Source organism: Notolepis coatsorum (genome assembly GCF_963971535.1).
Source record: "Notolepis coatsorum genome assembly, chromosome: 1".
NCBI classification, from domain to species: domain Eukaryota; kingdom Metazoa; phylum Chordata; class Actinopteri; order Aulopiformes; family Paralepididae; genus Notolepis; species Notolepis coatsorum.
The window spans coordinates 246,414,003-246,441,731 of NC_140165.1; the positions used below are offsets into that span (position 1 = coordinate 246,414,003).

Consider the following 27,729-nt stretch of genomic DNA (forward strand, 5'->3'; position numbering starts at 1 on the left):
CGAGTGGAGGTCTGATATATGGTTAGGGGGGTTAGAGTCCCCGGGTTAAAGTTCCCTGGTTAGGGGGGTTAGAGTCCCCGGGTTAAAGTTCCCTGGTTAGGGGTTAGAGTCCCCGGGTTAAAGTCCCTGGTTAGGGGTTAGCACCTTTCCAACGTGGCCCCCGTCGTCACGGTCACTATTAGTTAGAAGGAAAGTGGTACGAAAAAGTTCTGATATGTGTGTTGAATTAATAATGTGGAACACATGTATGAAGTTCCATATGATGAGTGAAGCCATGTCTCCAGTCGAGTCAAGTGGATATATGAATATTCATCACGGGATACAAAACCGGTGCGTTATGTTGTTGATAAGGAGGCCATTATCATTATATTTTAATGAATAGTGGTAGGGAGGCCAACCTATTATTATTAGAATAAATAACCTATTACTATTGGAATAAATATCGTCCATATTGCATTAGTGTGCTGCTCTGTGGTAGAGGGATGCGGCCGCGGCGCGAGGGAACGGCTCTCTCTCCACATTGCAGTTTCAGACTATGCATTGACAACCTAGTTGATTAAAAATAGGTGGGTATATATGCTCCGGGTCTGAGAAGGAGCGGGTGTTATATTATATGCAGTTGTGGTTAGTTTATAACCGCTCTGAACAAACACCGCCGTGCGCTCTGCGGTGGGACCGGCGCTTTGCTTTCGCTCGCGCGGCTTGAGGGGTGGAAGCGGTTGTGTGGTCGCATGGTTGGATTCAGAGGCGTGCATGTTCACAGAAATACGGTATAGTGCTGTTAAGGGGATGTTTTATTGGAGCGACGCGCGCTCGGCCGAATTCTACTCCCTCCTCGAGAACTTTCTCTCTCTCTCTCTCTCGTTCTCTCTCTCTCTCTCTCCTTCTCTTTCTCACTCTCTCTCTCGTTCCTTCTCTCTCTCCCCGCTCTCTCTCTCTCTTTCGCTCGCGCGCCCCGGACTGGCACTTTTCCTCACGCGCTCTCTCTCTGGCTACAACAACACGGCTGAACACTTTCTCTCTCTCTCTCGTTCTCTCTCTCTCTCTCCTTCTCTTTCTCACCCTCTCTCTCGTTCCTTCTCTCTCTCTTTCTCTCTCTCTCTCTTTCGCGTTCCCCCTCTCTCTCTCTGATAGGTTTTTCAGTTCATTGATGACGAATATCCTCTATATATCTAAAGGCCGTCTCTCCTCCCCCTACATCATGTAGCAGAACATGCAAAATCCTAGTTCACTCTCTCTCTCTGGCAGTTATACATGCAAAATCCTTCCTTTCAGCACACACGCACACACACACACACACGCACACACACACCACTCACTCACTCACTCACTCACTCACTCACTCACACACACACTCTCACACACACACACACACACACACACACACACACACACACACACACACACACACACACACACACACACACACACACACACACATATATACATGCACATACACACACATAACCACGCACATATACATAAAACACACATACATACATATACATACAAACACAGTCAATCAACCACACAGGAGGCTTTTAAAGCAGACCAATTTGATCAATCTTAGAAAATGTCTGGGCACTTTAACTCCTAAATCAGGGGAGACTGGTTGAATATATATGTTTGTTTTTCTCTCTCTGGTTTAATCAGACTGATTGTATTCAAACTTCCGCTCTTCTTGTTTTATGCTTTTTATTGTATTTAAAATACCCGCAGGGGGAGTTTTATTTCTAAAGATTTCTAATTTTATTTCCTCTCAATTCGTTGTTTCTATGGCGTGACGAGCTATCATTCTACGTACCGATCCAGACTGAAAAGCCAGTCGATCCTCAACTCTTTGCGCGCTTTCCCCACGTGGACCGTCTGGTCGGTCACGACTCTAAAAAATCATAATCTCCATCATCACTTTAATCCTGATGTAATTAGACGATACCAAAATACATAACAAAGTTGTTTTGTTACAGAGACTACATACACTGCAAGGGGAAGAGAATCCTCAACGTTCTCATGGTGTAACTAATAACAACTCTGACCAGGAAATATAATACAATTATATAAATAATACTGTCACGGTGTCCGATGAGCAGACTAGTATGAATGGAATCCAAGTGTGTTTCAAGTTGTTCTAATTACACTGAAAATACAGAAATGGAGGGGATGCTGGGTACCAGATGATGGTGAATGGAGGGGAGGCTGGGTGTGTAGGTGATGGAGAGGGTGGTATGTATGGTATGGACGAGTTGGAGGCCCTGTTGATGGATGGAGAGGATGCCCACGAGGCGAGTGCAGGATCCGTGCTCAAGGCACCGGCCTATGAGGAGCCCTTGGAGGATGCGCCGGCCGGCTCTCCTCCCCGTCTCTTTCCTGTCCAGCTGGGGTCCCCCGTGTCTGAGCCACCGGACTCTGCTGACATGATGGCATCCGGGGATGAGGATGTGGGGGAACCAACTGCAAGTTTCTATGAGGTCGTGGTAGGGTTGTGAGAATGGGGACAAGATATATATTTTTTTTCTTTCTTTTCTTTTTGTCATATACTCATTAGAATATTGTCTACTCATGGGATATTGTATACTCTTATGTGGGACAATGTGTGTTTTGTTTTGATTTATGTGAATTTTAGTCTGATTTTCTAATGATCCTTCGGCATAGAGATTGCAACCATTGAAAATCATTGCATTATTTTTTCTTCTTTTTCATTTGTGAGTTTGGGTGATGGTGACGGAGTATGACGCTGATATGCCGGAACTCGGAATCTGGAAGTTGAGTGGTTCTTTACGCATTTTTTTATGTATTTCAATCAATGGGTTTTCTCATAAATAAGTCTGGATGCATTGTACTGGTTGTTGAGTAAGCTGTGTGGTGTTCTGTGTGCTTTGATTCTTCCAACAGGCTATCGGGTTGGGGAGAGGCTGAGCGACCATGGACGCGATGGGGAACGGTCAGCTGTCATCCGCTTCATTAGGGACGCTGTGGTCATGCTGAGAACCGTACCGAGGCCCTTCTCCGCCGGTGGTGGGGTGGAAATACAACCCCGACGATGTCACGAGCTGTTGCTCGCTGCTCGCCTGAAAATATAGGGCTGGTGCCGGATTGAGGGGGAGGGGCCGGCAACAGGACTTCGGCCTGAATTCAGTATGATGCAGTGTCCTCTGGGGGTGATGGCTGACTGACGGTGTCGGTCGCCCCTCTCTGCCTGATGGCCTGCGGTGTTTGGACTCTGTGTGGACTCCACACAGCAACTGAATAAATTGAACTGAATTGGACTCCACACAACAACTGAATAAATTGAACTGAATTGGACACAACAACTGAATAAATTAATAATAGATGAGAAAGTATAAATTGATTGAAATTATGCGAAATGTGACTGAACTGAAACTGAACTGTCTTGAGATATGGTTGATATTGTGCAAAAGAAAACTGACCTGGCTGAACTGTCTTACATAGTATTTTAGGCATGTACATTGTATGAAAGCGGTCAAGCATCATTTCCATATTTTACAGGTCCTGGTTAAGGTTATATCAACGTCAGTTTGTTGTTATTTTTTTTGTGTTTTCATTCCTTTATGAATATACAGTGAATCTTGATGAGTGTATCCTCGTGTTAGTTGTGGGTTATATTGGGTAATTGTAATTAGTATTTTCACGTGTTTGATCTATGGCCTGCCCATCTACGGCCCTGACGACACTGGACGCTACTGGATGACCACTGGACCATCTAATTGTCACATGTCTCTGCTATTCCATGCGCCTCTGGGCCCCCCGTATAGTTAAGCTTCACGCTTCTATGATATACACGCCCTCTTGGATTAAGTGCAGGTCTGATGTATTGATGGCAGTATTGGTGGTCATCCGATATGTAGGTATATGTCAAAGCGATGTACTCTATTTGTTCCTGACCTTGGCCTAGGGAGGGGATTAGGCACCCCGAACCTCTAGGCCAAAACAGGCGGCAGTGGGCTCGCAAGAGTCTGGGCGCACGTTAAACAGGAACTATAGTGCAAGGGAGTGACTGAAGGCCCTCGTGTGTAACGAGGTATGAATTAACATACCACTGTGGTACCGTCTAGTCGGCCCAGGAAACGTCGCACGTAAGTTGGTGTGGGCACTGGGTGGTACGTGGACGACAGTTCACACCTAGGAGCAGGGCGGTGCACCGGAGGGGGCACAGCGCCTGCCGTGAACAGGCAAGGCTGGCGAAAACGGTCAATATTTCCATGCCCAGAGCAAGCGGGGTGGGGACAAGACCGTCGGTTTCTAAACTGAGTGGCTGATAGGTACTACGGACAGTCAGCCGCTTGGGGTCCTGACTTGATGACGGACTATGAGGTCGCTATCGACTGGGTCGCCAGCCGGTTGGGAGAGCGTTATGACCCTGTTTATAGTCACAGAAACGTGGGATGTGACCGTGAGTGACTGGACAACAGTGGCATAAATGCACCTGGCTCAATGTACAGTCAGGCCACAGTAACCTTACTAGCCGATACAGGGTTAGTAGGCGAGCTGTGCTTCTGTGATCAGTGTTTTTGAAAAGAAAATGCTGGGAAGCAGAGGGATGGGGGTGTCAATTCAGAGGAATCTGAATTGTCTCTCCTAAGATTGGAAAGGGACCCAGCCTTAAACTGCACCTGAAGGTAAAATAAGGGGACTTCTTCTGTTCATGTGAGGAGACCTTGGCCTGGAAGTGGAGGCCTGTATCCTTGGTTGGGTGAGAAGGGGTCCAGTGTAGGCGGCGATGCGGCCCTGTAGGGCCGGTCTCCCCACACGTGGCATCTCCTGATCCTGGCGGGGAGAGGTGCATCTAAGTAGGGCAAGCAGTGCGTCCGAACGGGAGGAGGGTACTCTTAACTGGAAGGAGGTTAAAAGGGTCAAAGTGTTTTGACAGGTCCATGCTTAGTGTATGTCTTGGTGATTGATGGTTGTGTCATATTGTTGGGTGCACAATGAATTGTTGTGTTGACATATGGATTTATATGTCAAAAGGGGGATTGATAGTTTTAATTCATTGATCTGTTGTCAATATCTGTACACTGACGTCAGATGTCTCTGTGTAGACACAGGCCGCCCCAAGAAACGGTCTCTGTGTAAACAGATGGGCCCCCTTTGAAACAGTCTGGACAACAGGTGCATGATGATATCAGGAGCATGCACAAGCCTACACACACACCGGCACACACACTTTAACACACTCTGCGGACACATCACGCAGACACTAATGCACACACATAGAGAGAGATACACACCCCCCCCCCTTTTTTTGTTCAAGAGTGACACCTAGACATGCAAACTCATGTCTCTCAATTTAACACACACACATGCACACACACAAATTATATGCCGTCATCTCAGACATCAATGCACACACATAGAGAGACATACACACCCCCACTTTAGCACACACACACACTCTAACACACCAACACACACACACACACACTCTAGCACACTAACACACATGAACACACAGAAAAGCATCTGATAAGGAGAGCGGAGGAATCAGCCCCTCCTTTCCCCCATCTAAGCAAACACCAGCACACACACACACACACACACACACACCACACAGACACCAATGCATACACACCGAGAGAAATACACACACCATCTGATAAGGAGAGTGGAGGAATACAGCCCCTCCTTCACCCCATCTAAGCAAACACCAACACACACACACACACACACACACACCACACACACATTCATGGATACACACCGAGAGATATACACACACCATTCTGACGAGAAATGTATAAATGATGTGACGATGTATTGACGATACCACCACTTGGCACTGGCTCGCTCTGTGTGCGGAGGTGCGTGGTCCGGATTGAAGAGCTATCCTTCCTGTGTTCTCTGTGTACTTGAGATAAAAACCTTGGCGGCACCAGACTTCAGACTCAACTTGTCTCACTGCTTCATTCAATAAAAGAACTATAAGGGTATTTCCTAACAACTACATGCATCATTGGTTACTGTTTGTTGTTGTAGCCACCGGTTAAAGGCCCAGCAGCGTATGGCCCCCCAAAGCTCATACTCTGTCAGCGCCAGGCAGGAGGTACTGCAGTGCACACGTACCATGAATCTAAACAATTTGACTAAGTGTCAAAAAAAAATATATATATTTTTACTGTCATACTCTGAAAGTCCGAAATATGTGGAAATACACATTATATGAAAATGTATGAAAAAAATATATAATTGTAATATTTTTTTATTAAAATCCTAAAAATGAATGAATATTCGATATGTATGGTGAGGACTGAAGTTAATAATGATATTCATGAAATAAAATTGGAACAATACATGAAAATTATATGTTTTTAATGAGATGTCAGTTTTGGTCACTAGTAGGGACACAGGTAGTGCATTTTTTGAAGGGTGACTCGAGGGTTAAGAACATAGTATAAATGCTACATTTAAAGGTCAATACTCCCAGATCATGTGAACAAACCTTCCCCAATGCAAGGCAAGGTCAAATATACTATGTGAGATTCTTCAAGGTCAAAGATACTATCTGAGATTCTTCAAGGTCAAATATACGATGTGATATTCTTCAAGGTCAAAGATACTATGTGAGATTCTTCTGTATCATCAAGCACCTATTTGATGATACTAAATGAGAGCCTTCTATGGAGATGCAGCATTTAATGGACAGTAACAAATCACCACGACATCCCTACTGTATCCCCTACATCCTTATCCCCTACATCCTTATCCACTACATCCCTATCCCATACATCCTTATTCACTACATCCTTATCCCCTACATCCTTATCCCATACATCCTTATCCACTACATCCTTATCCCCTTCATCCCTATCCACTACATCCTTATTCACTACAGTATAGACCACACACTATATTCCCTTCACTAACCTCATGGGTGCATGCCTGCATGCCCACACACACACACTCACTCACTCACTCACTCACCAGACTTGTAGTATGGTGCACGTACGGCCTTCTCCACCATGACCTCTGACCCCTCCAGCTGTGTTCTGGGTGGAGCCACCAGGTAGATCAGGCCGCCCCACAGGTTCGACACCTGCACCTTTTCCGCATTGACAGGAAAACGCACATCGACAGTCGCTGCCCTCTTCAGCTCTTTTGTATTGCAAAGATTGTCACTCTGACAGCCAATCTGGACCTGAGCGACACACAGAGTGAACTACGTTACTTTGTGAGTTGTGACATTTCCCAGAATGATGGAGGTGTCCTTGGTGCCTGGACGGTCAAAACAGAGTAATCACACTAATCAGAGTCATCAGTTCCACAAAGGCAGCCAGTAAAACAAGCTCTTAGGATATATCAAATCATCAAATCAATCAAGCGATATAAGAACAGATTTCGTTCTTAACTAGCATGTCCTCTTATTTTGTTCTTACCTGGGATTCAGCAATGTTTTCTTATTGTTGCTTTTCTCTCAGGCAAGACCAAATTCTAAGAGTGGTCGAGAGCACTCTTACCCAGATAAGAAACTCTTACCCAGATGAGAAACATTTAAAAAAGCCTACCATTCCTAATAATAATAATACATCAGATTTATATAGCGCTTTTCCTAATGCTCAAAGACACTTTACAAAACAAACAATACAATACAGTTTTAGTAGATACAATAAAAATATATCTTATCTTATCTTACAGACCTGGGTAAGAACAGATTTGGACGTTAAGAACGGCTTGATAAATGTGGCGGTGGCTTTTCTTATTGTTCTCTTAACAGACCAGTAAGCAAGAATATAAGAAAGATAATAAGGGAGTATTGTTGAATGAGGCCCAATTGAGCTTAAGCAGAGAAAGGGGTGCATGCCGTAGCCCCTGGCCTCTCACTTAGGTGTGAACTAAGCTATTGTTTGGGGCAACCAAAAGGATTCCTCGACAACATTCATACAACGCTGAACCCTGTGTCCGTGGGTATTTAGTAGGGATGAGCCCGAATCCCAACATGAATTTGGGAAAGCAGAGATAATGAGATGGACACAGATGTTTTCATTACATAGATATTAATATTATTATCCAGATAAATGTATGTTTATGTTATGAGCTCCATTGGTGCAACACACTCCTACCCACCACCATCATGTTCGCCATCAAAAACTAGCTGTAGGACTGATTGAAACATCATCACTCTCAACTATCAACTTACATTAAACATCTGTAGACCAGCAGAACCGTCACTAATCTGTTACTATTTGTCATTCAAACTCCGTTAGTATAAATGACTTCCGGTCTCCGTCAATACGTCAACATGTAAACACGACGTAAGGCATCACTGTTCCTATTGGGTCTGGGTCTATGACTGACATCTGGGGTCATAGAATAACCTGCTGTAAAAGTATATACAGGAAGTGACTCAGCCTCAACATCCTCACTGAAGAAGGTTGATACTGGGAGACAGATGAGGAACCTTTTCACACCATGGTTTGTCTCAAATTAATTTCAAACGGCTTCACTGACTTATCCACGTTTTATCACTGTTGAGAATAACAGGAAATTGTTTTACATTCTGTGTTCTGGGGAGAAATGTAACCAATTTTTAAGCATGCAACGATGGACCGTGGCTTTGGATCGATGAGTATTCCTTCAAGCTGGATATTTCAGATTCAAACTGAGTGGAATCCTATGAGCAGATCATGTGACCTTGAATTACCAATTAGCACAATCAATGCAGCTAGAAGAGAAATGATTGAGACGAGTGGAAAACATCAGAAAATAACATGTTATCATGTGCCTTCCATCCCTTATAATGAGTGGAAAACCTCAGTAAATAACATGTTATCATGCACCTTCCATCCCTTATAATGAGTGAAAACCTCAGTAAATAACATGTTATCATGTACCTTCCATCCCTTATAATGAGTGAAAACCTCAGTAAATAACATGTTATCATGTACCTTCCATCCCTTATAATGAGTGGAAAACCTCAGTAAATAACATGTTATCATGTACCTTCCATCCCTTATAATGAGTGGAAAACCTCAGTAAATAACATGTTATCATGTACCTTCCATCCCTTATAATGAGTGGAAAACCTCAGTAAATAACATGTTATCATGTACCTTCCATCCCTTATTGATCATCTCAGGCGGCATCGTCATGGTGGTCTGCAAACCAGGTGAGAGATAGAGACCTGTGCTGATCCACTCCTCTTGTTCTGACACACACACACACACACACACACACACACACACACACACACACACACACACACACACACACACACACACACACACACACACAGAGAGCAGAAGTTGGACAACAGCAAACTATATACACTGTATATATTTAAGCAATAGCTCACAGCTTAGGGGAGCTGTTCATACGACACGCTGGAATGAGCTATTGCTTTATAAAACGTCACCAAGTATGACAATATGAAAGTTATAGATACATTCTAATTTAAACAGTTTTTATTATAAATGTAATACATAATTTATAACTATAAGATAAATACATCCTCCTGGCTACACATAGTGTGAGGTGGTTGCTGTGCAACTCGTTTATTTATCTCTAGCCGCGCGAGTGACAGAAGATACATGTCATTATGACACTATAGACCTCTGACACGTAGATGTCATTATGACACTATAGACCTCTGACACGTAGATGTCATTATGACACTATAGACCTCTCACACGTAGATGTCATTATGACACTATAGACCTCTGACACGTACATGTCATTATGACACTATAGACCTCCGACACGTACATGTCATTATGACACTATAGACCTCTCAATGTCATTATGACACTATAGACCTCTGACACGTACATGTCATTATGACACTATAGACCTCTCACACGTCATTATGACACCATAGACCTCTCACATGTCATTATGACACTATAGACCTCTCACATGTCATTATGACACAATATACCTCTCACATGTCATTGATACTATAGACCTCTCACATGTCATTATGACACTATAGACCTCTCACATGTCATTATGACACTATAGACCTCTCACATGTCATTGATACTATAGACCTCTCACATGACATTATGACACTATAGACCTCTCACATGTCATTGACAGTATAGACCTCTCACATGACATTATGACACTATAGACCTCTCACATGTCATTGACAGTATAGACCTCTCACATGTCATTATGACACTATAGACCTCTCACATGTCATTGACAGTATAGACCTCTCACATGTCATTATGACACTAGACCTATAGGTCTATTAATAGTCCATTCATTTTCCTAGAGCTGCAGCAAAGACTGGAGACTCTGGAGAAACCAGAAAATACTTGACCTATGAGAGCTCTAATATGAGTAGCAGCTGCTAACTTAGCATTAGAAGCTCTTAATAAATTATAGAGTCAGAACTGTTCAGAGTGCATTCAGACCAGGCTGCCAATGAAACATGTTCTCAGTGTTAGGACAACCTCTCATTCTGTAAAACATGCAAAATACAGGAAAAGGATATTATCACAATAGGGCCCCTTTTTTAATGTTAACACTATATAGAGTACCATGTAGACTCGACCACATAATATGGTTGTTTGTATGTATATATAGAGTATATCCAGGTCTCCATCTTGTCTTCATGGGGAATAATGAGGTCTTACCTGCTGTGTTGACATTAATATTGACCGTGCTGTTATAGACAGCGGGCATCTCAGGAATGTCCTTGATGAGGTAAGGTAGGAGGGCTTTGGGGTCTGGACACACCTTGTACACCTCTGTTCCCACACAGAGGAGCAAACGGTCCTGAGGACTCGTCACCGGGCAAGTGGGACACACCTGGGTGTAAGACAAGAGGACATCACAGAGAGAATGAGTAGGCATGTTGGCATTAGAAGAAGTGTCCATGGTTACGTAAACTTCTGTCTGTTGGTACTATTGAGAAGAATGGACACTCTGTACATCATGACTAGAGCTGAACTGGGATTAGTGGGGGGAGGGGGGTTACAGTGATTTTTGATGATTTTAAATGAGGGCAGTTTAGACTCAACCACTTACAATGATCTTCCAATCACAGCTGTACATATTTTGACTATAACGTGTCTAGGACATAATCATATGTGGTTGAGTCTGCACGGAACTCATTTCAGAACTTCTAAAACATTAGTTAGTGCCTTTAAGGCATTGCAAAACATTAAGAATCACAATATTATTGCATCAAGTATTGTGATATTACTGTATCAGGAGTTGTCTGGTGATCCACACCTCCAACTGGGACGCAAGTGATTTTAAATAGAACTCCTAAAAAAAACACAAACACCACTGCAACACTGGACTGTCATCCCCTGCCCACCTGTGGGAATGCCTTCTTCGATACGTCCGTGAGGGCGGACAGGACCAGTGTATATGATGAAGAATCATAAGTCTTCATCTGCAGGAAGCTGGCACAGTCCCTGCCCAACTTCTTGCAACACTCCTCTTCCTGCTGGGTAAGCTCCTCCCCCCGGATCACATGACCGGCGAACCTTTGCAGCAGGTGGCGGAAGAGGTAGCCATCCTCACAGGTCCTGCCAGGGACAGGGGCCTTGTAGCAGCCTGGCGTTGCTGTATTCCCCATGATGCTCAGACCCATCTTGTTCAGAATGTGGTTCCCTGGAACACAGTTGAAAATAAGTGATTTATTGAGCAGATGCATTGTATGGTAGAGTCCATTATCATATACAGTCAGACAAAAGTATTTATTCCCATTGTTCTCAATGTTCCCATCCAACATGTATTCCCTACAGCTAGAATGCTGACGTAATATACAAAATAGGAGGATATTTTTAGAATAATACTTATGCCGCAAACATGTTTTATTTATCACGTAGCACAGTGTATGCAGTGGTATTGTATATATCAAGTTATACACAAAGTTGTTGGTTATGCCTGTGGCATGTCATAGCTGGATACAATGTAATATCAGTGCACATGTGAATAGGTGGTGAGGAGCGTTTGATCAATTTCTTGCAAAATGGTTTAGCGGGTTGTGGTCTGATTTGGCATAGTGTATGGTACCTGGGTCTTACCTGGGTAGTCAGTCAGTGCGTTTTCCCCATGGTAACTATATGTCCAGTGCCATGCGTGCCCTCCTACGATAAGACCTCCTCCTTCAGCCACAAAGGCCTGGATCTCTTCCTTATGTGCGTCAGAGTATGACTGACAGACATATACACTCAAGTCCTTTCTGAAGTCTGTCTTCTCACACTTCAGTCCTGCTTCGCTGAACAAGAAGTGGGCACCGCCTAGCGCTGGTAAAACACCAACCACCCCCTTACGTCCCTGGTCCAACCATTGAATGGCGTTGTTCCAAAATGTCTGCAGCTCCTGGAGAGGACAGTTCATCAGATAGTATTAAAAATATGAAGATCATTCTGCTCATCATCACATGTATGTATCATAGTATGACATGCTGATACATGCTGATGTCAGTACTGTCTCTGAGATGTGCTCTATTCACCACCCAAATCCTACACCTCATTATGCAGTCACAGGCTGAGTAGCAGCACCAAACACTGAGGGGTCCACTTGTCTGGTTTACCTCTGAGGCTATTTGCATTTGCCACCAGAAAAAAGCCATTGGTTTTGTAACAAACAACAAAAATACATACAAATTATATTGTTTTCATTGCCTCACTGTTCTTCAGTCCATGTAAAGTTTCAATATAGTGTATGATTTCTATTTTGAATTCTTTCTTTTTCGTTCATTTGCATTTCTGAATTCATTATTTCCACTATAAAGGTTGAAAATAAACATTATTTTACATTCAATATCATTCTTGTTCATATCAATCATATCCAATACAACAGTAGCAAGTGATCAAATAGAGGCCTTGATGGAACGTTTGTGTAGTTTTCTCTCTTCCAATATGGCTGCCTGGAACCATTGGTAACCACTTTCAAAAGAAAATACCTAATTTCTGTGCAGGTAAAGTAGGTAAAACACTGGAAAAGTCTACGACTTGTTTACAAGGTCCAGAAAATATTATCTATTTCTCATATATCAACACATAGCAACCATTGCTTTGCACATACAGTAGCAACCGGTGTATCTTCATTTGCCATGTACAAAACAATGGTTGCTATGTTACAGGCAGCCATACTGGAAAAACGAGAACTTCACAAACATTCCATGCAAGGCCTCCATTACCATGCTGTGACAGATGCTGCCTTCAAATGGAACTCGTGAGTTTGTGGTCTCGACATGGGAAGTCAAGTACATGATATGCTTGGCACTCAAGTGGTTAAAGGGCACCATTGCTAGGCAACTGGGCAATGCATCTTGAAGACAGAGACCAACGATTTAGCTAACTAAATGCAACGCCATAATGACAGAGGAAAGAGACCATTGGGAATATCAACATTTCTTCAGACATAGTATTCATTTACTAAGAAAGACGATATTTAAAATACTTTTTAAATATTGTCACCATGTCACAAATTGGGAATTCTGAACTTTCAGAATATTTTCACTTAACATAGTCATGACTCAAAATAGTGAGTCGTTCATATGGACTCTTCTCTTGGACACGTTAAACACAACCCCATTTGAAGGCATGACCTTTTCTCTGACCTTGACCATTTCAGTGGAATGTTTCATGTGTTGCTAGGCAACAGCTGAAACAACAGACTTTGATTTCCTGTTTATACAACTGACAGTAAATCAACTGTAGTCAGTTCTGGAACACTTGGCTTGTGTTTGTTTCTGTTGTCAAGTGGAAACCAGCTGTAAGTTATTCACACCACACCTTATTTCCAAGGAAGCTCTCGTGTGAGATCACAATGACTCTGCCCTGTCCGTAGTACGCCCCGGCCACAAAGGCCTGTCTGTTGGAGGTGGTAGCGATGGGGAAGGCCAGCGGGCCATGGACCAGAATCTCTGAAAAACATGCTGAGCCACTGATATCAAACTCCGACACACCCCGGACCAGCAACTCTAAGTCGTCCTTGAAATCCTTTCCCATTCTAGAAGGAGAGATGGAGGACAAGATAGATAAGTGGGTCATTATACAATGGCATGCAAGTTTCTTGATTCTGATTGGCTGAAACAGTCAAGTTAGACGTTGTTATTTCGTATAACACACTCCACGTGACCCCAGATCCCTCCAACAACCGAATAACTTTTTTTTTTCTGTCTGAATGAATCTGCCATAGATAGACAAGTGGAAGTATGAATAGCCTTTGAACGAATCCTTTGGATTATGTAATTGGTTTGTCATGACCCATTGTGAAACTAAAGAAAAATGGCCGTTGATCTTTTTTTATTTTTTTTTGTCAGACCATTGGATTTGATTGATTGATTGAACATTTTATTAACAGATTGCAGAATGGGTACAATACAGTATGGCTCAATACACACAATTGTTAAGGGGATGCAGACCAGAGAAAGACTTTTGTCTTGTTTACATCAGGGTCCCCCATTTGCAATTCATCATAACATTTACATGACATACAGATAGACAGTACTGCTACATCTATACATTTATGACATATCAGATTTACAAATACAGTACCGTTTGTGATACAAAAGAAAAGTCTAAAAAAGAGAGTATATACATTTGACAAAGAAACTGTACATTGGAGGAGGTTGGGTAGGTGGGGTGGAGGGGGGGTTGGGTAGGTGGGGTGGGGAAACTATACATTGGAGGTGGTTGGGTGGGGGGGGGGGGGGGGGTTGGGTAGGCGGGGGGGGGGGTAACTGTACATTGGATTATCGACAAAACCTTACTTGGTCCCAAGAAGAGGGTCTCGTGTATTATTGGGTTAGGACATTTACTGTACATTGGAGGGGGTTGGGTTAGGACATTTACAGGGGCCAGTTTCGAATTGCAGTCTCCCGTGGCGTAGGTGCTCTTTGAGAGTGGTTTTGAAAGTGGGTAGTGATTCACATTCCTTTACAGCTGTGGGTAGGGCGTTCCACATTGATGTGGCATCATTTCGAAACGTGTTTAGTCCCTTGTTTGAGCCGAATCTGAGTTTAACATGGTTTGTGGAGCTCCCTCTGGTGTCTACTAGTGGATCTACTATTGGATCTACGTTCTCTGTGGATGGTTTTGTGAATAAATATCCATTATGCTTCAATTACTGTGTGTTTATTGTATAGGAATAAGGTTGGGTGAATTGGGCGTCGGGCCTAACAACCACCCCTAGGCGTGATGAGTATAACACTCCTGCGCGTGATGTAATGCTTAAATATTGCTGTAAGGTGCTTTTACATTTTACATTACATACAGCATTATTTGGCTCTTTAGATACATTACCTAAATATTTACAATTTTCTATCACTTCTACAGACTGAGTTTATTGTAACTGGTTGGCTTGGATGGAGCTACTTTTGCAGCTGATAGTCAGCTCTTTGGTTTTACTAGTATTTATGACCAGTGTGCTGTCTGTACACCAGTCGATCAGCTCACCAATCTGTCTAAAATATGACTCTTCACTCTTGATGTCAGATCAATGCCATATCATCAGCATGTTTGTATAACTGGAATGTAGAATATCTGAGTTGCATTTCATTGGTATAGATAGAAAATAATATTGGTGATAAAACACAGCCTTGAGGAGCAGCACCGGTGTTTAGAACGGTCTGCTCTGACAAGGTGCCATTAACAGAGACTTTCTGAGGTCGATCAGTGAGAAAGTCTTTGATCCATAATATAAGTCCACCATTAGTACCAATATTTAGAAGCCTTTGCAGTAAGATGTGTTGTCATTGCGTTAAATGCTGAACTAAAATCTATAAATAAAACTTTTAGACAGCTTTGCCACAGTTGTTTACCAGAATGCGTATATTTTAATCTGTTTATAAGGAATTACAAGTTAATACAGTGATAAGAATGTTAAATGTCAGAGTTACTTTAATGTTAATTTTACAGCATACAATATCATACAAGAAGACACTGTATCCTGTTTCAAGTTGTAAAATACAACAGCTGAGGGGTCATCTGTTATTTCAGTGACAGGAAAATAAGCTATGAGCAAACTGCCCTTTCCTTTTAAATTAAGGTAACAGGAAACTAAAAACTAAGTTTAGAGGGAGAGGTAAGTTAGCTAAGTAAGTTAGTTGGTTAAAATGTAATTAAATGCAAATGAGAGAAGGCTGGATGTGAGCCCTGAGTGGACAAGGATTTAGGGAAGTATTATTAATTAGACCAATCAGTATTGTTAAAGGAGTGGTTATTTTCTAGTTTATAATGCTGTTATGTAGAGAGAGAGGGCCTCTTGCTCTTCTACTCTTCTACCATTCTGTAGGCTACTGTGATGATCTGACATTGTGTGTGTGTGTTAGGAGGACGAAGCCTCAGGAGAATCGTGACTTAACTTTGTCAATTGAACCCATTTTGTAATAAAGCATCATTGAAACTTAGAAGTGAACCAAACTCGTATTTCCTACAACGGTATTTGACCATCTCATCGATTGAACCAAAGAGACCACACATTTTTAAGGACAGTCCTGCTATGAATATGGGCCCAGAGAGCCTAGTCCAGTAGGACATGTGGCCCACGCTGCCATCTAGAGGCAGCTGTTAGTCACTGAGCAATATTCCCTGTACTTGGCTGGACCCTCAAGGGTCTATATTCTTTGTTCATATAGTACTGACTGATAAATAAGGAGCAAATAAATAATGGCACCAGTGATGTAGTGGGACTATGAAATAAACTATGACCTCCCTTCAGTAGATCACTGTAAAAACACCATGAATCACTAATATACAAAGAAATACATATTTCTTTCTGAATAGTATTGATTTGTTGTATTTCCTCAAAAATAGGATATTCTGGAGGACATATCTGTTACTACTTACTAAAACATATAATATAAAATTTAAACCATGAAAATTTTTACAGTATATGAACCTAAACCTAAACAGTTTTACAAATAGAAAGGTGGGTAAACTGAGTTTAGATGATGACCCTTCACTACATAGGATATGTGGCAGTAGAGGGTCAACTGACCTAGAATCAGTTTACACCTTTTTAGTAGTAAAAATAGTTTAAAAAAATAATAATAATAATAATACTAAACTAGAATGACAATCAGAAAATACGAAGTACACTGAGGAAAGTATATTTATTGTGTAGTCCTCCTCACATTAACCTCACTGGAGCCCCATCTTGTTCCTTTATTAAGATATAGACCAATAGTTTCACCATATTTAACTTAATTAAAATAATTATAAATGCTCATTACACCCATTAATCATCCTACAGAAAAGAGCTATGCGCATCATTCACAAGGTTGGATATCTGGAACATACTCATTCACTTTTCTTACAGTCAAAATTATAAAGATTTACTGATATTGTAATGTATCAAACTGTACAAATAATGTACAAAGCAAAAAATAATAAACTCCCAGGAAATATTCAAAGATTGTTCAACGTGCAAGATGGGGGTTACAATTTAAGGGGAACATTTCATTTAAAGGTGCTATGCATTATAAATGTCATTTTTCAGTCTCTAGCATTGTATTATAGTAATAGGAGTTCGTATCAATGTGTTTTTGGGCCTAAATACTATATTGGCAAATTCCTCAGCTACAGCCCATCCCCTCTTTGCCTCTAGTAAATCAGGTCATGTTGATTTGACGACCTGGTGCACGTCACAGGGCGCTGTTTATAGCGCACGGTGATGTGATTGGCTCTGTGGTTTTAGTAATGCCCGCCTCCATTCTTGCTACCTGCAGGGTGGAAGGCTTGTCCAGAAGATCACTAATCAGCTGAAGCCTGATGCGGTTCCCTCGGTCTTCGACAGACAGACCGGCGTTAGCTCTCGGGACTCGGGAGCGATCGCTAGCTACTTAGCACCAGCCGGGGCCGGCGTTAGCAACCGGGAGCGTCGTTGAGCATTCAGCCTGCTGGCTACCTAGATCCACTTCAACCAGCGTCGCGGAGCATTCAGCCTGCTGGCTACACAGCTTGTCGGTGTGCTAATAGCCTCTGCAAGCTAACGGTAGCTGGCTCCAGGCTATTAGCACATCGACAAGCTGCTGGAGCTCCCGACGCTCGGCTGGTTGAAGTGGATCTAGGTAGCCAGCAGGCTGAATGCTCCGCGACGCTCCCGGTTGCTATCATGTGCAGGTCCTCTACTCAGACCTGTGTGGCAAAGCACTGCACACGCATCATGCAAGCTACACATCGCTGCATGTTGATCAATGGTGGCCCACTCGGTGCATCACAGTGGGCTACTATTGTGCTAACAACAACCGCGGTGTCCGGCTTGTCGGCCGGCATGAGTGCTCGATTTGGGGTGGTTCTCTCCTCCTTGTGTGCCCCCGTTCTCGCGGGTGTCCTGCCGGGGAGCTTGTGGACGCGACAACAGCGGCGGCCGTAGCGTTAGTTAGCTCATAGCTATTGTGTACCACTAGCGTTACGGCGGGCTCGAGCACCCTACGGCTGCCGCCGTTGTCGCGTCCATGGGCTCCCCGGCAGGGTACCCGTGGGGACGGGGGTGTACAGAGAGGAGAGAACCATTTTGTGTCTGGCGTGCATGCCGGCCAGCGAGCCGGACGTCGGGATATGTTGTTAGCACAATAGCTACCAAGCTAAGCTATGTTAGCTTCTAACGGTGTATACACAATATGTACAACGACACAATGATTTACATTATTACAAATATGGTAACGTGGTTGTGGCTTTTACAAATAGTGGTAACATATATATAGATAGACAGTACTGCTACATCTCTATATTTATGACATACCATATTTGTATGTAACCTGAAACCTAATCTCTGACGGGGAGATGGGCGGAGCTATTTGGTGGGTGGCTGTCACTCAAAGCATTCTGCTAGTATGGTTGGAGCCAAGCCAATAATAGCCTGCTTTCATGAGGCTGAAAAATGCTGGTTTTGAGTACAAGATTAGAAATATAAAACAATGATTATTTTTGGAATAAAAATTACAGATGTGTTACATAGACTCACAGGAAGTGTGTAAAGTTGCCCAAATAGTGCTAGGAATAGCAGTGCATAACCCCTTTAAAAAGATACAGTTTTCAAACGACCATGAAGAGTCTTTGTATTTCAATTTACAGAGTAAAATTATGGAACAGTCTGATTGTGGAGTTAAAGCAATAAAACTGTTTAAAATAAAATACAGTCAAATGTTTTTCCAGAGGTACAGAGATGAAGAAGGGGTTTGATAACTGGCAGTATGTATGTGTATGTATGTATATATAAATGTGCATATGTAGGTAATGGTATATAGTTGTATATATGTATGAAAAATGGCTAGAGGAACTATACAGGGTAACATACAGTTTTGGCAAATATTAACAAGGTATTATTAAAAAATTTAAAAATGTATTGTTAACCAAGTAATTTCTTTTCAATATAAGTCTAGTAATGTATGCATTAGTCAATATAATATAGTATGTTATGATGGGTAAATAGGGGTGGGATTAAATAAGTGTATGCTTCTTCACACTCCTTTTCAAATATGTAAATGACAAAAAAAAATTATTGAGTTTAACTTTTTTGTTTGTTCTTTGTTATTTAAAAATGTGTTATACATTTATTATTTTAACGGCTTAAGGCTATATATGTACTTGATGTTTGTTTGTTATGTTGCATATTTGAAATAAACTTCAATCTATCAATGGTTAAGACTTCAAATGTGCTGACTGTCAGCCTAGCATCCACCAAGTTTGAACAGATAAGAAATATGAAGGTTACTGCGCTCCTCGTCCTAGTCTGGCGTTGACGCCTTGAGAGCGCTCATGTCACGCGGTTTGAGCCTGATTGGTAAATTCTCCACGGAGGAACCTAGTTTTTTTTTTCTTTTTGACGGTGAGCAGTCCCCGTTTAATCAACGCAAGTATCACAGGGGCTATATAAGACCTCTCGGAACACCGCACCCGCCTTTTGCAGAAATCTCCAGAGTCAGCGGTCTTCAAAAACACAGCTCCCCGGGAAATGTAGCCCCAGCGACGTGACCGAAACAACGGTGTAAGTACTCTTATAGGCGGCAGTTCTGCATATTATAGCATTTGTTAAGTTTCTGACAGTCTATAGTGTTTGTGAGATGTTTTTCCAGAGATTTTGGTAATATTTTCGACTTCAAAGGCTTGTTTCTATACTACCGACGCTGAGTGGAAAAATACCCAGCCTAGAGTCCTTTGTTTCTGTCTTCGTGCCCCGAGTGACAATTGACGTATATATTTAGCTAATGCAATATTTTTAAATAGCCACATTGCTGTATTTAGTTTATTCATTACTGGGTAATATTCTATATATAATATATATAAAAAATTCAACCCAGAACGGACGATGAGTTTGACGGGTTGACCCGCCCCACCTAGCCAGAGATGAATGCCTACTCTCTGCATGTTTTCATTAGCTCAGCTAGCTCCCCGGTTAGCTGCCGCCAATGTCAAGCTAGCCCAGACCCAGACCCAGAGGGCACTGCTGCTAACCCAGGGAAGATGCTTGTAGAGAGGCAGAGGGCATAGAGGAAGACAAGGCTCAAGGAAGAGAACGGGGTAAGTTTGAATACAAATTTTAACACACACATTGAATAATTTTATGAATAATTTGTAATCTTTTTTTATTTTCTTTTATTAGATTTAGTTTCATTAATTCATTCATAACTTTTGAACAATAGATGCTATTCCTAATCTGTCAGCTGTTCTATATTGCCAACACGATTGTCTACATTCCAAACACTCTAATTTGTCTGTTACCAAGTAAGGAAAGTACTTGAAAATAAATTTGTATCTTCAAGTTCAATTTCTACAAGTTCAAGTGCAACTACATATGAAGAATAATAACAATAATAATGATGATAATCACACAATTATTTTATATAATTGGAAAGCCCTAGTTGTTAGCTTCAAAATGGTACCAAATATGAGGTACTTTGACATACCCAGTAACTAATAATCTATCACAAACCGATTTTCTAACTGGGCCAGTAGTCACAGGAGGGTTAATTAATTAATTACGGACGGACAGATAGTGTGCTTCACACATGGGTGTAATAAGTGTGTAATAAGTGTGTACTCACGCCACAGCCAGGTAGGAAGATGGGATCTGAGTGGTGACGGGGAGACACTCCCACTTCCCGTAGTGATCTGTGAAGTAGATGCCTGCCACACTGGACACCTTGTTCCCTGGGAAGCTCAGGAGTACATTCTCCTTAGGGTTCAGCGAAGCCCAGTGCCACGCCTGGCCAGCTATCAGCACGCCTCCTCCAGCCTTCAGATACTCCACAAGGCCCTTAGCATACACGCCAACGCTATAGGCATCAGTCACGTACACTCCGACCCCCAGATTCTCATGGAAGCCCCCCACCTCTTTGGCTTGGAAGCTGGATCTGCTGAGGTTCTGAGCCACTGACCTGGAGTTCTGGTGGACCCCGACCAGCAGGTTGTCTGATCCAGACCCCCTCAGCCAGGTGAGGGCATTCTCTACCAGGGCAGGGAAGGTAGTCAGGTACGCCTCATGGCCCAGGACCACTATCCTTCCACGGCCATACCGGGAGGCTGCCATCAGGACCTGGCCTTGGGTGTTCATGGCTAGAGGGAAGGCGTCATCCCCAATCAGGACCAAGGGACAGGGGACAGGGGGGCCCTGCAGGTCCAGCTCTGTCAGGCCTTTCATCAAGGAGCTGTAGGCCTCCTCATGGTAGGATGGAGCAGGAGTGGCAGACATGATAGTGGTGGAGTGAGACTCTGCAAGTGGAGAGTGTGGAGGCAGGATGGAAGAGACAAGTACAATGTAAGGATTAGGGTTGGGCATCGTTTGGATTTGAACGATTACGGTTCCGATTCCGATTCTCCATATCGATTCCTGTTCTGAACGATTCTCGATTCCGATTCTTTGAGGTGCAGGTCACAGCTTATTTCGCAGGAGAATTTTTTATTTTTTGAAAATAAAAAAAAAGTGTCATACTATTCACATTTTCAGTTGACTTGATACAGTTTAATTTGGTTGCTGTACTGTAACTAGGGTATTAATTAACAGAATCGAAATGCAGATATGTTACTTCCAGAACCGGAAGTTAGGAACCGGTTCCTAATTAGAACCGGTTTTCTGTGCCCAACCCTAGTAAGGATGTAGGGGTGTAGTCACCTGGGTGTCACCTTAGGGTGGATTAAAGTCTAGAGTGACCTTGATCCAAATAGATACCAAATAAAGACAAAGACAAACTGAGAATATGGTTTCTATTAGGATAGGCCTCCTTCAGGGGTCCGACAGGGAGAACATTCAGTGTGGAGGCCTGCTCTCTTCCTTACTGCCTCCTGAGATCAACGTGGTTCAACCCTGACCCCCTCATCTCTGTGTTACATTTAGTGGCCTAGTTTGTTGTTCTTTTTTTATTTATTATTATGTTTTTGGTAGATTTCTTTTTTATTATTCCTTTGTACTACCGGGCAGTCCGGTAGAGAAAGAGAGAGAGAGGAAGAACGGGAGAGAGAGTGGGGGGAAGACATTCGGCAAAGGACGCCGGGTCCGGGAATCAAACCCGGGTGGGCCCCTTCGCGACGCAGCGCGTTACATGGGTCGCCACTTGGGTGCCCCTAGTTTGTTCTTCTGTATAACGGTAACCTTAGTTACTTTTAGTTTGCAGTTGTAAACGATAAGTTATGTAGATAACCTAGTTATATTAGTATTGGCTGAGCGTCCCGCTCTGAGCCTTATGAGATATCCTTATCTCCTATGATACCTATTGTATCTCCCACGAACAAAAAACGACATGCACCCCACCTGTATGGGGCTCCGCCCCCATGGTGGCACCGCCCATATAGCAGTGACTCTGGTCACCAAACATCCTTCCTCGCCAAAACCCGTCCCAGGAAAAGATTCCTCAAGAGGGAACTCAGGGCCGCGCAGAGCGGGACGCTCAGCCAATACTAATATAACTTCGTTATATATCGTTATATGCCGTATTTGCTTTCGCGTCCCGCTCTGAGCCTTATGAGATATGGGGAAGAGCGGACGCGAAGCCCGACAAATGTACTCCCTGAGGACCCATAAGCCCACATCAAGGGGTGCGGGGAGCCCTGTCACCCCATCCTTCCTAACAAAGGGGGGGCGCAGTCAACTCCACCTGAATGCGAACAAGAGGGAACTAGAACCCCTTGAACACACCGTACAGGCGGAACCACGTGTGACCCAACACACTGTGGCCCATACCCATACACTCCTGCTACCCGACCAAAGGACAGGAAGCAGGAAAGGCCACAGACCCCAGAACTGCCTGGGAGACAGAACCCCCGGTCATGTCCATGAGGTAAAACCTTACAAAGGGGCCCGGGGAGGACCATGAAGCTGCAGCACAGATGTCCTCCACCGAGGCCCCACCCAGGAGAGCGGCAGAAGCAGCCACCCCACGAATGGAGTGCGCCCTGACGCCCCCAGGGGGATCCTGCCCAGCCAACGTGTAGCAGAGGGTAATGCCCTCGCACAACCAATGGGACAGGCGCTGCTCCGACAGTGCCTCACCAGCACGAGAGCCACTGTAACAGACAAAGCTGGTCGGTAACCCTGAAGTCCTGAGTACGGCTGAGATAAATCCCCAAGCACGGACTGGACATGACAGGTGAAGGCCCGCATCTAACTCACTAGTGTGAGGAGGAGGACGAAACGCCTGAACCACAATATCCCGGGAGCGGAAGGAACTCCGGATATTCTTAGGCACGAAAGCAGGATTAGGTCGCAGAGTGACACCGCAATCGGTCCGAAAAGACAGGCACTCTGGACGTACCGAGAGAGCACAGAGCTCACCTACGCGTTTAGCGGAAGTGACAGCCAGTAGGAACGCGGTCTTGAAGGACAGCTGTCCCAACGGCGCCTGCTCGAGCGGCTCAAACGGGGCCAAGGACAACCGACCGAGGACCAATTGAAGATCCCAAGTCGGAGCCAAGGAGCGTTGCACCGGCTTAACGCGTCGAGCGCCAAGCAGGAAACGCTTCACAAGAGGGTGGCTGAACAAGACATCCCCTCAAACCCCTCATGATAGGAGGATATAGCCGCCGCATATACCCTCACCGTCGAAGCCGACAGTCTATCAAGGAGAGACTGGAGGTAACTAAGGACAGCATCCAGGGGGCAGGAGACCCGGCCCCCCGCCTTACACCACACTTGGAACATACGTCATCTGCCCGCGTAAGCGCGACAGTGGAGGGAGCATGCGCATTCCAGATGGTAACACCATCAGGATCAAGAACCTGCGCCCCTCAACGTACCCGTCCCAACAACTGACCTGACAGATGTATGGGGAAGAATCCCTGGCGGCACGGCATCAGTCCCAGACCTGCCTGGCCATGTCCAGACGTAATCCTCACCCGTCAGGATGAGGACCGCCCCGCGACAGTACCTCTGCACCCACATTCTCCCTGCCGGGGATGTGGGGAGCCCTCAGGCCGCGCAGATGGAGGACGCCCATAGCCAGCCGCCCGCCGCCTGGTGCAGACAGGGGGAGCGTACTCCTCCCTGTCTGTCGATACACAACACTGACGTCGTATCGTCCGTCCTGATCAACACCATTTGTGGACCAGAAGGACCGCTTTCATTACCAACACATTGAACGTAGCGCAGACCGGGCAGCATGGTTTGCCAGCTGCCCCCTACTGCGTTGGCCCGACGCGTCACCAGCGAGGGAGGCGTTGGTGAAAACGCGACGTGAGACAGCGCCGTAACCGTCCTAGGACGGTATGCCCATAGCCCTCCAACCGTTGACTGGGAAGAGGAGTACTCTACATCCAGTCTACAGCAACCCCAGGCTGGTAGAGACCCGCCTGGTACGAGACCTGACGATCCACCTTGACCGCGAAAGACCAGAACGTCATCAGGGCAGAACACTCCGTAACCCCGGACGACGCAGAGGCCCCAGTGCGGCCTCCACGCACTTGGTGAAGATGCGGGGAGCCAGAGAAAACCGAACGGCAGCATACGCTAACCCTGCAAAGGAAGCGTAGGTAAGCCCTAGGATGGAAGATCGGGGATGCGCATACGCATCCTACAGGTCTATGGAGGAGAACCAGACCCCCACCTGACAGTGTCCAACAGGTAGGAGACGATCCAAAAAATGCTGAACCTTCCCATGGGACAGGTCCAGCCTGGGTCTTACACCCCTCCCTCCCGACTTCTCGGGCAGAGAACACCGGGAGGAGAACGCCACGACGATGGCTTGCTTCGTCCACAGAGATTGGATCTCGTTGACCAGAGCTGTCCCTGGTTGTGTAAACACAAGTCCTTGCCTCAGCGTTCTCTCCATCCACCTCGACATATGGTACTGCCGTAGTCATATGTGACGACACTCCCAACGCACCCGCCGTCACGTGGCGCAGGTCCGCCAGGAACTGTAGATAGTTGGCCCGGTCCCCCCGCTGTGCGTAGACAACCCTGGAACCGTGCGAGGAGCGCGTTCCGTGTCGGAACACCTGACCCTGACACCACCCACGAGGCAATCGCACCCAAGGGGGAACCCCGACAGAAAGGGCCGGTCTGATACGGGGGGCTTCCGATGAAAAAAGCCCCCCCACTGAACACCCCTCCAGAACATGCTGAAGGAGTTGTTCTGCAGCCGGACATGCAAGGTGTAAGGCCCCCATGGGTTCCTACACACCGTAGCCCTGCAGTGATATTACTACCACCCCAAATCATGTGAGCTGCGACCACTTGCCAATATTTCAGGAGTGGGAGGCACCAACATGATACCTGGCCTGGCGAAGGCGAGGCCGGGGAAGCCCGCACTGTGTGCCTCAAAAGGTTTCGAGCCCCCCTGCTGACAACACTTAAGTTGACAGACGTAACACCAGGCTCAACCAACACAGTTCAAGGTGTGGGAGCCGCTTGACAGCACAACATTCTCACGGACAGACCCAGGCTCAGCCATCAACTGGGTGTCAGCCCCTGTCCCCATGAGAAGCGAAAAGGGGGGCCGCCCGCGCATCAACGAAGGCACGCGGCCCGCAGCCAAAGGAAACAATCAGAGCCCACTTCTTCCGCTGGTGTTGGGGAAGGGAGTGATCGGAGAGCGGGCTGCTCGCGGCAGGACGGTGACGGCTTGTTTGTTCAAGCCGAACCCATCCTACATGGCCGATCCCTCGGCCGCCAAGGCTGTCGGCCTTGTGGACACCTGTCGAATCAACGCCCAGGATACCTCTGGCGGGGGAAAAACATGGCCGCCTGTCGAGGGCCCCGTCATCGCCGCTGACGAGGCCGTGCTCTCTCTTCTTCTGGCTGCGCGGTGTGAGGCGGTGTAGGGCCTAGGACAATACCGCCCGCGCTCCAGCAGAAGACCAAAATCCCCTGCGGAGAGGGGAACCCTGAGCGGTTATAGCTTGCGGCTGGGTCAAAGCTAATAACGTCAACAACCTCGCGCGATGTGTCGACGTCGGCTGGCCCTCAAGGCCCCTCCACCAGACACCATTTTTTTAATAGAAAAAAACAGCAATTCGAACACAGTTCTAATCGTTGCCAATTCCATACCGTGGCGGTACAAGCCTTAACAGCCCACCAGCCACTCGCCAGGCCGACCCACCCATGGTGTCGGCCGGGCGGGGCATTGTTTCAATATATCAAAAACAAAGGACTGATGTTAACACGGAGCACCAGTGGTGATTGCAAACAGCACCCTCCACTGTGGTGTGCACCATGAAAGGGTTAAATGAATAAAAGAGCTAAACCACAAAATACTGTAGAATGAGCAAACCCATACACACAAAGTTAAGGGGAGACGGACCAGTCCCGCCTTCATTCAAAATATTCACAACAGGACACCAGCCCTAGTTTAGCCCATTTACCAAAAAAGGTAAACAAAGCCCCCCCCCCGCACTACTCCCCCAGTATACCGATTGACCGTCAGTATGAATGGTTGAGAGGAGAGAAAACTGTAGCAAGACAGACCTTCTCATAGCAGAGTGACAAAACGAAACAATAGCCCCCTACACAGGGCCGCCTCAGGGGGTGGGGGGCCTCGCGTCTAAAAACGCACAGGGCCTCACATTTCTCCCAGGCGGCCCTGCCCTTATACTACTGCAGCTTAGCGCGAGGCGATGTGGGACCCAAAATAACAATTGCCTGCGCACAGACACGCAACATGTTTACCATGTCGGCTGGACCCATAGCCCCACTACCCGACGCCAACCCAGATGGGAACACCGTTCAACAAACCCCGCCGGAACACAAGGTAAAATACCTGGCTAGGCAACCTAGCCACGGCCTACCCTGTTGTCAACCCATTTACCCGAAAAAGGTAAATAGGACTCAGCAAAAAAAAACACAACAGCTACCGACTGACCTTCATTGATGAACCGGGCAAGAGGAGGAAGAGTGACAACATCTCACGGCGGAGACATTAAAACAGCATAGCAATTAGCAGTAGTAATAGCATGCGGCATTAGCGATAGCATGTAGCATAGCATTAGATGTTTTAGCAGCACGCCCAAGACAGCTTGGAAACCGTTCCCTGCAGAGAACGTTCACCAAACCATCCTGCCCCCGGCGCCAACACACAACATGGTTGTGTAACAAAACAAACCAGCATTACTAACACTAATACCCATGCCTGAAGACACAGGGCCTACCTGAGTACAAGCTGGCCCGACAGCCAGTCTTGTACAGCTGAACCTCGATGTGCTGTCATCAAACGAGGAACATCAACACAGGCCCGTCGTGTCGCCGAAAACATGCGTCGAAGATGCCAGGGGCCAGCAACCTCCGGTAAGCTTTCAAACATTATGACTCTGATCTTTTCATCCTACTAGTTATCGTATGGTGCACGCAACCAAGTACGCTGGGACGAAAATAGAGGAA

General features: G+C 45.2%; 1 protein-coding gene across 1 annotated transcript in view; it reads right to left on the reverse strand.

Annotated features, from left to right (window-relative positions):
• Positions 1 to 21,618, reverse strand: part of LOC311224593 (TRPM8 channel-associated factor homolog) — a gene marked incomplete at both ends in the record, with an annotated part of 41,988 nt that extends 20,370 nt beyond the window's left edge. The window contains 7 exons of the mRNA XM_084309629.1: positions 6,937 to 7,150; positions 9,063 to 9,157; positions 10,593 to 10,767; positions 11,282 to 11,580; positions 11,997 to 12,294; positions 13,716 to 13,932; positions 20,972 to 21,618. Coding sequence (XP_084165755.1) covers positions 6,937 to 7,150; positions 9,063 to 9,157; positions 10,593 to 10,767; positions 11,282 to 11,580; positions 11,997 to 12,294; positions 13,716 to 13,932; positions 20,972 to 21,618 — 1,945 coding nt within the window. The remainder of the gene's footprint in view (positions 1 to 6,936; positions 7,151 to 9,062; positions 9,158 to 10,592; positions 10,768 to 11,281; positions 11,581 to 11,996; positions 12,295 to 13,715; positions 13,933 to 20,971) is intronic.
• Positions 21,619 to 27,729: the final 6,111 nt, after the last annotated feature.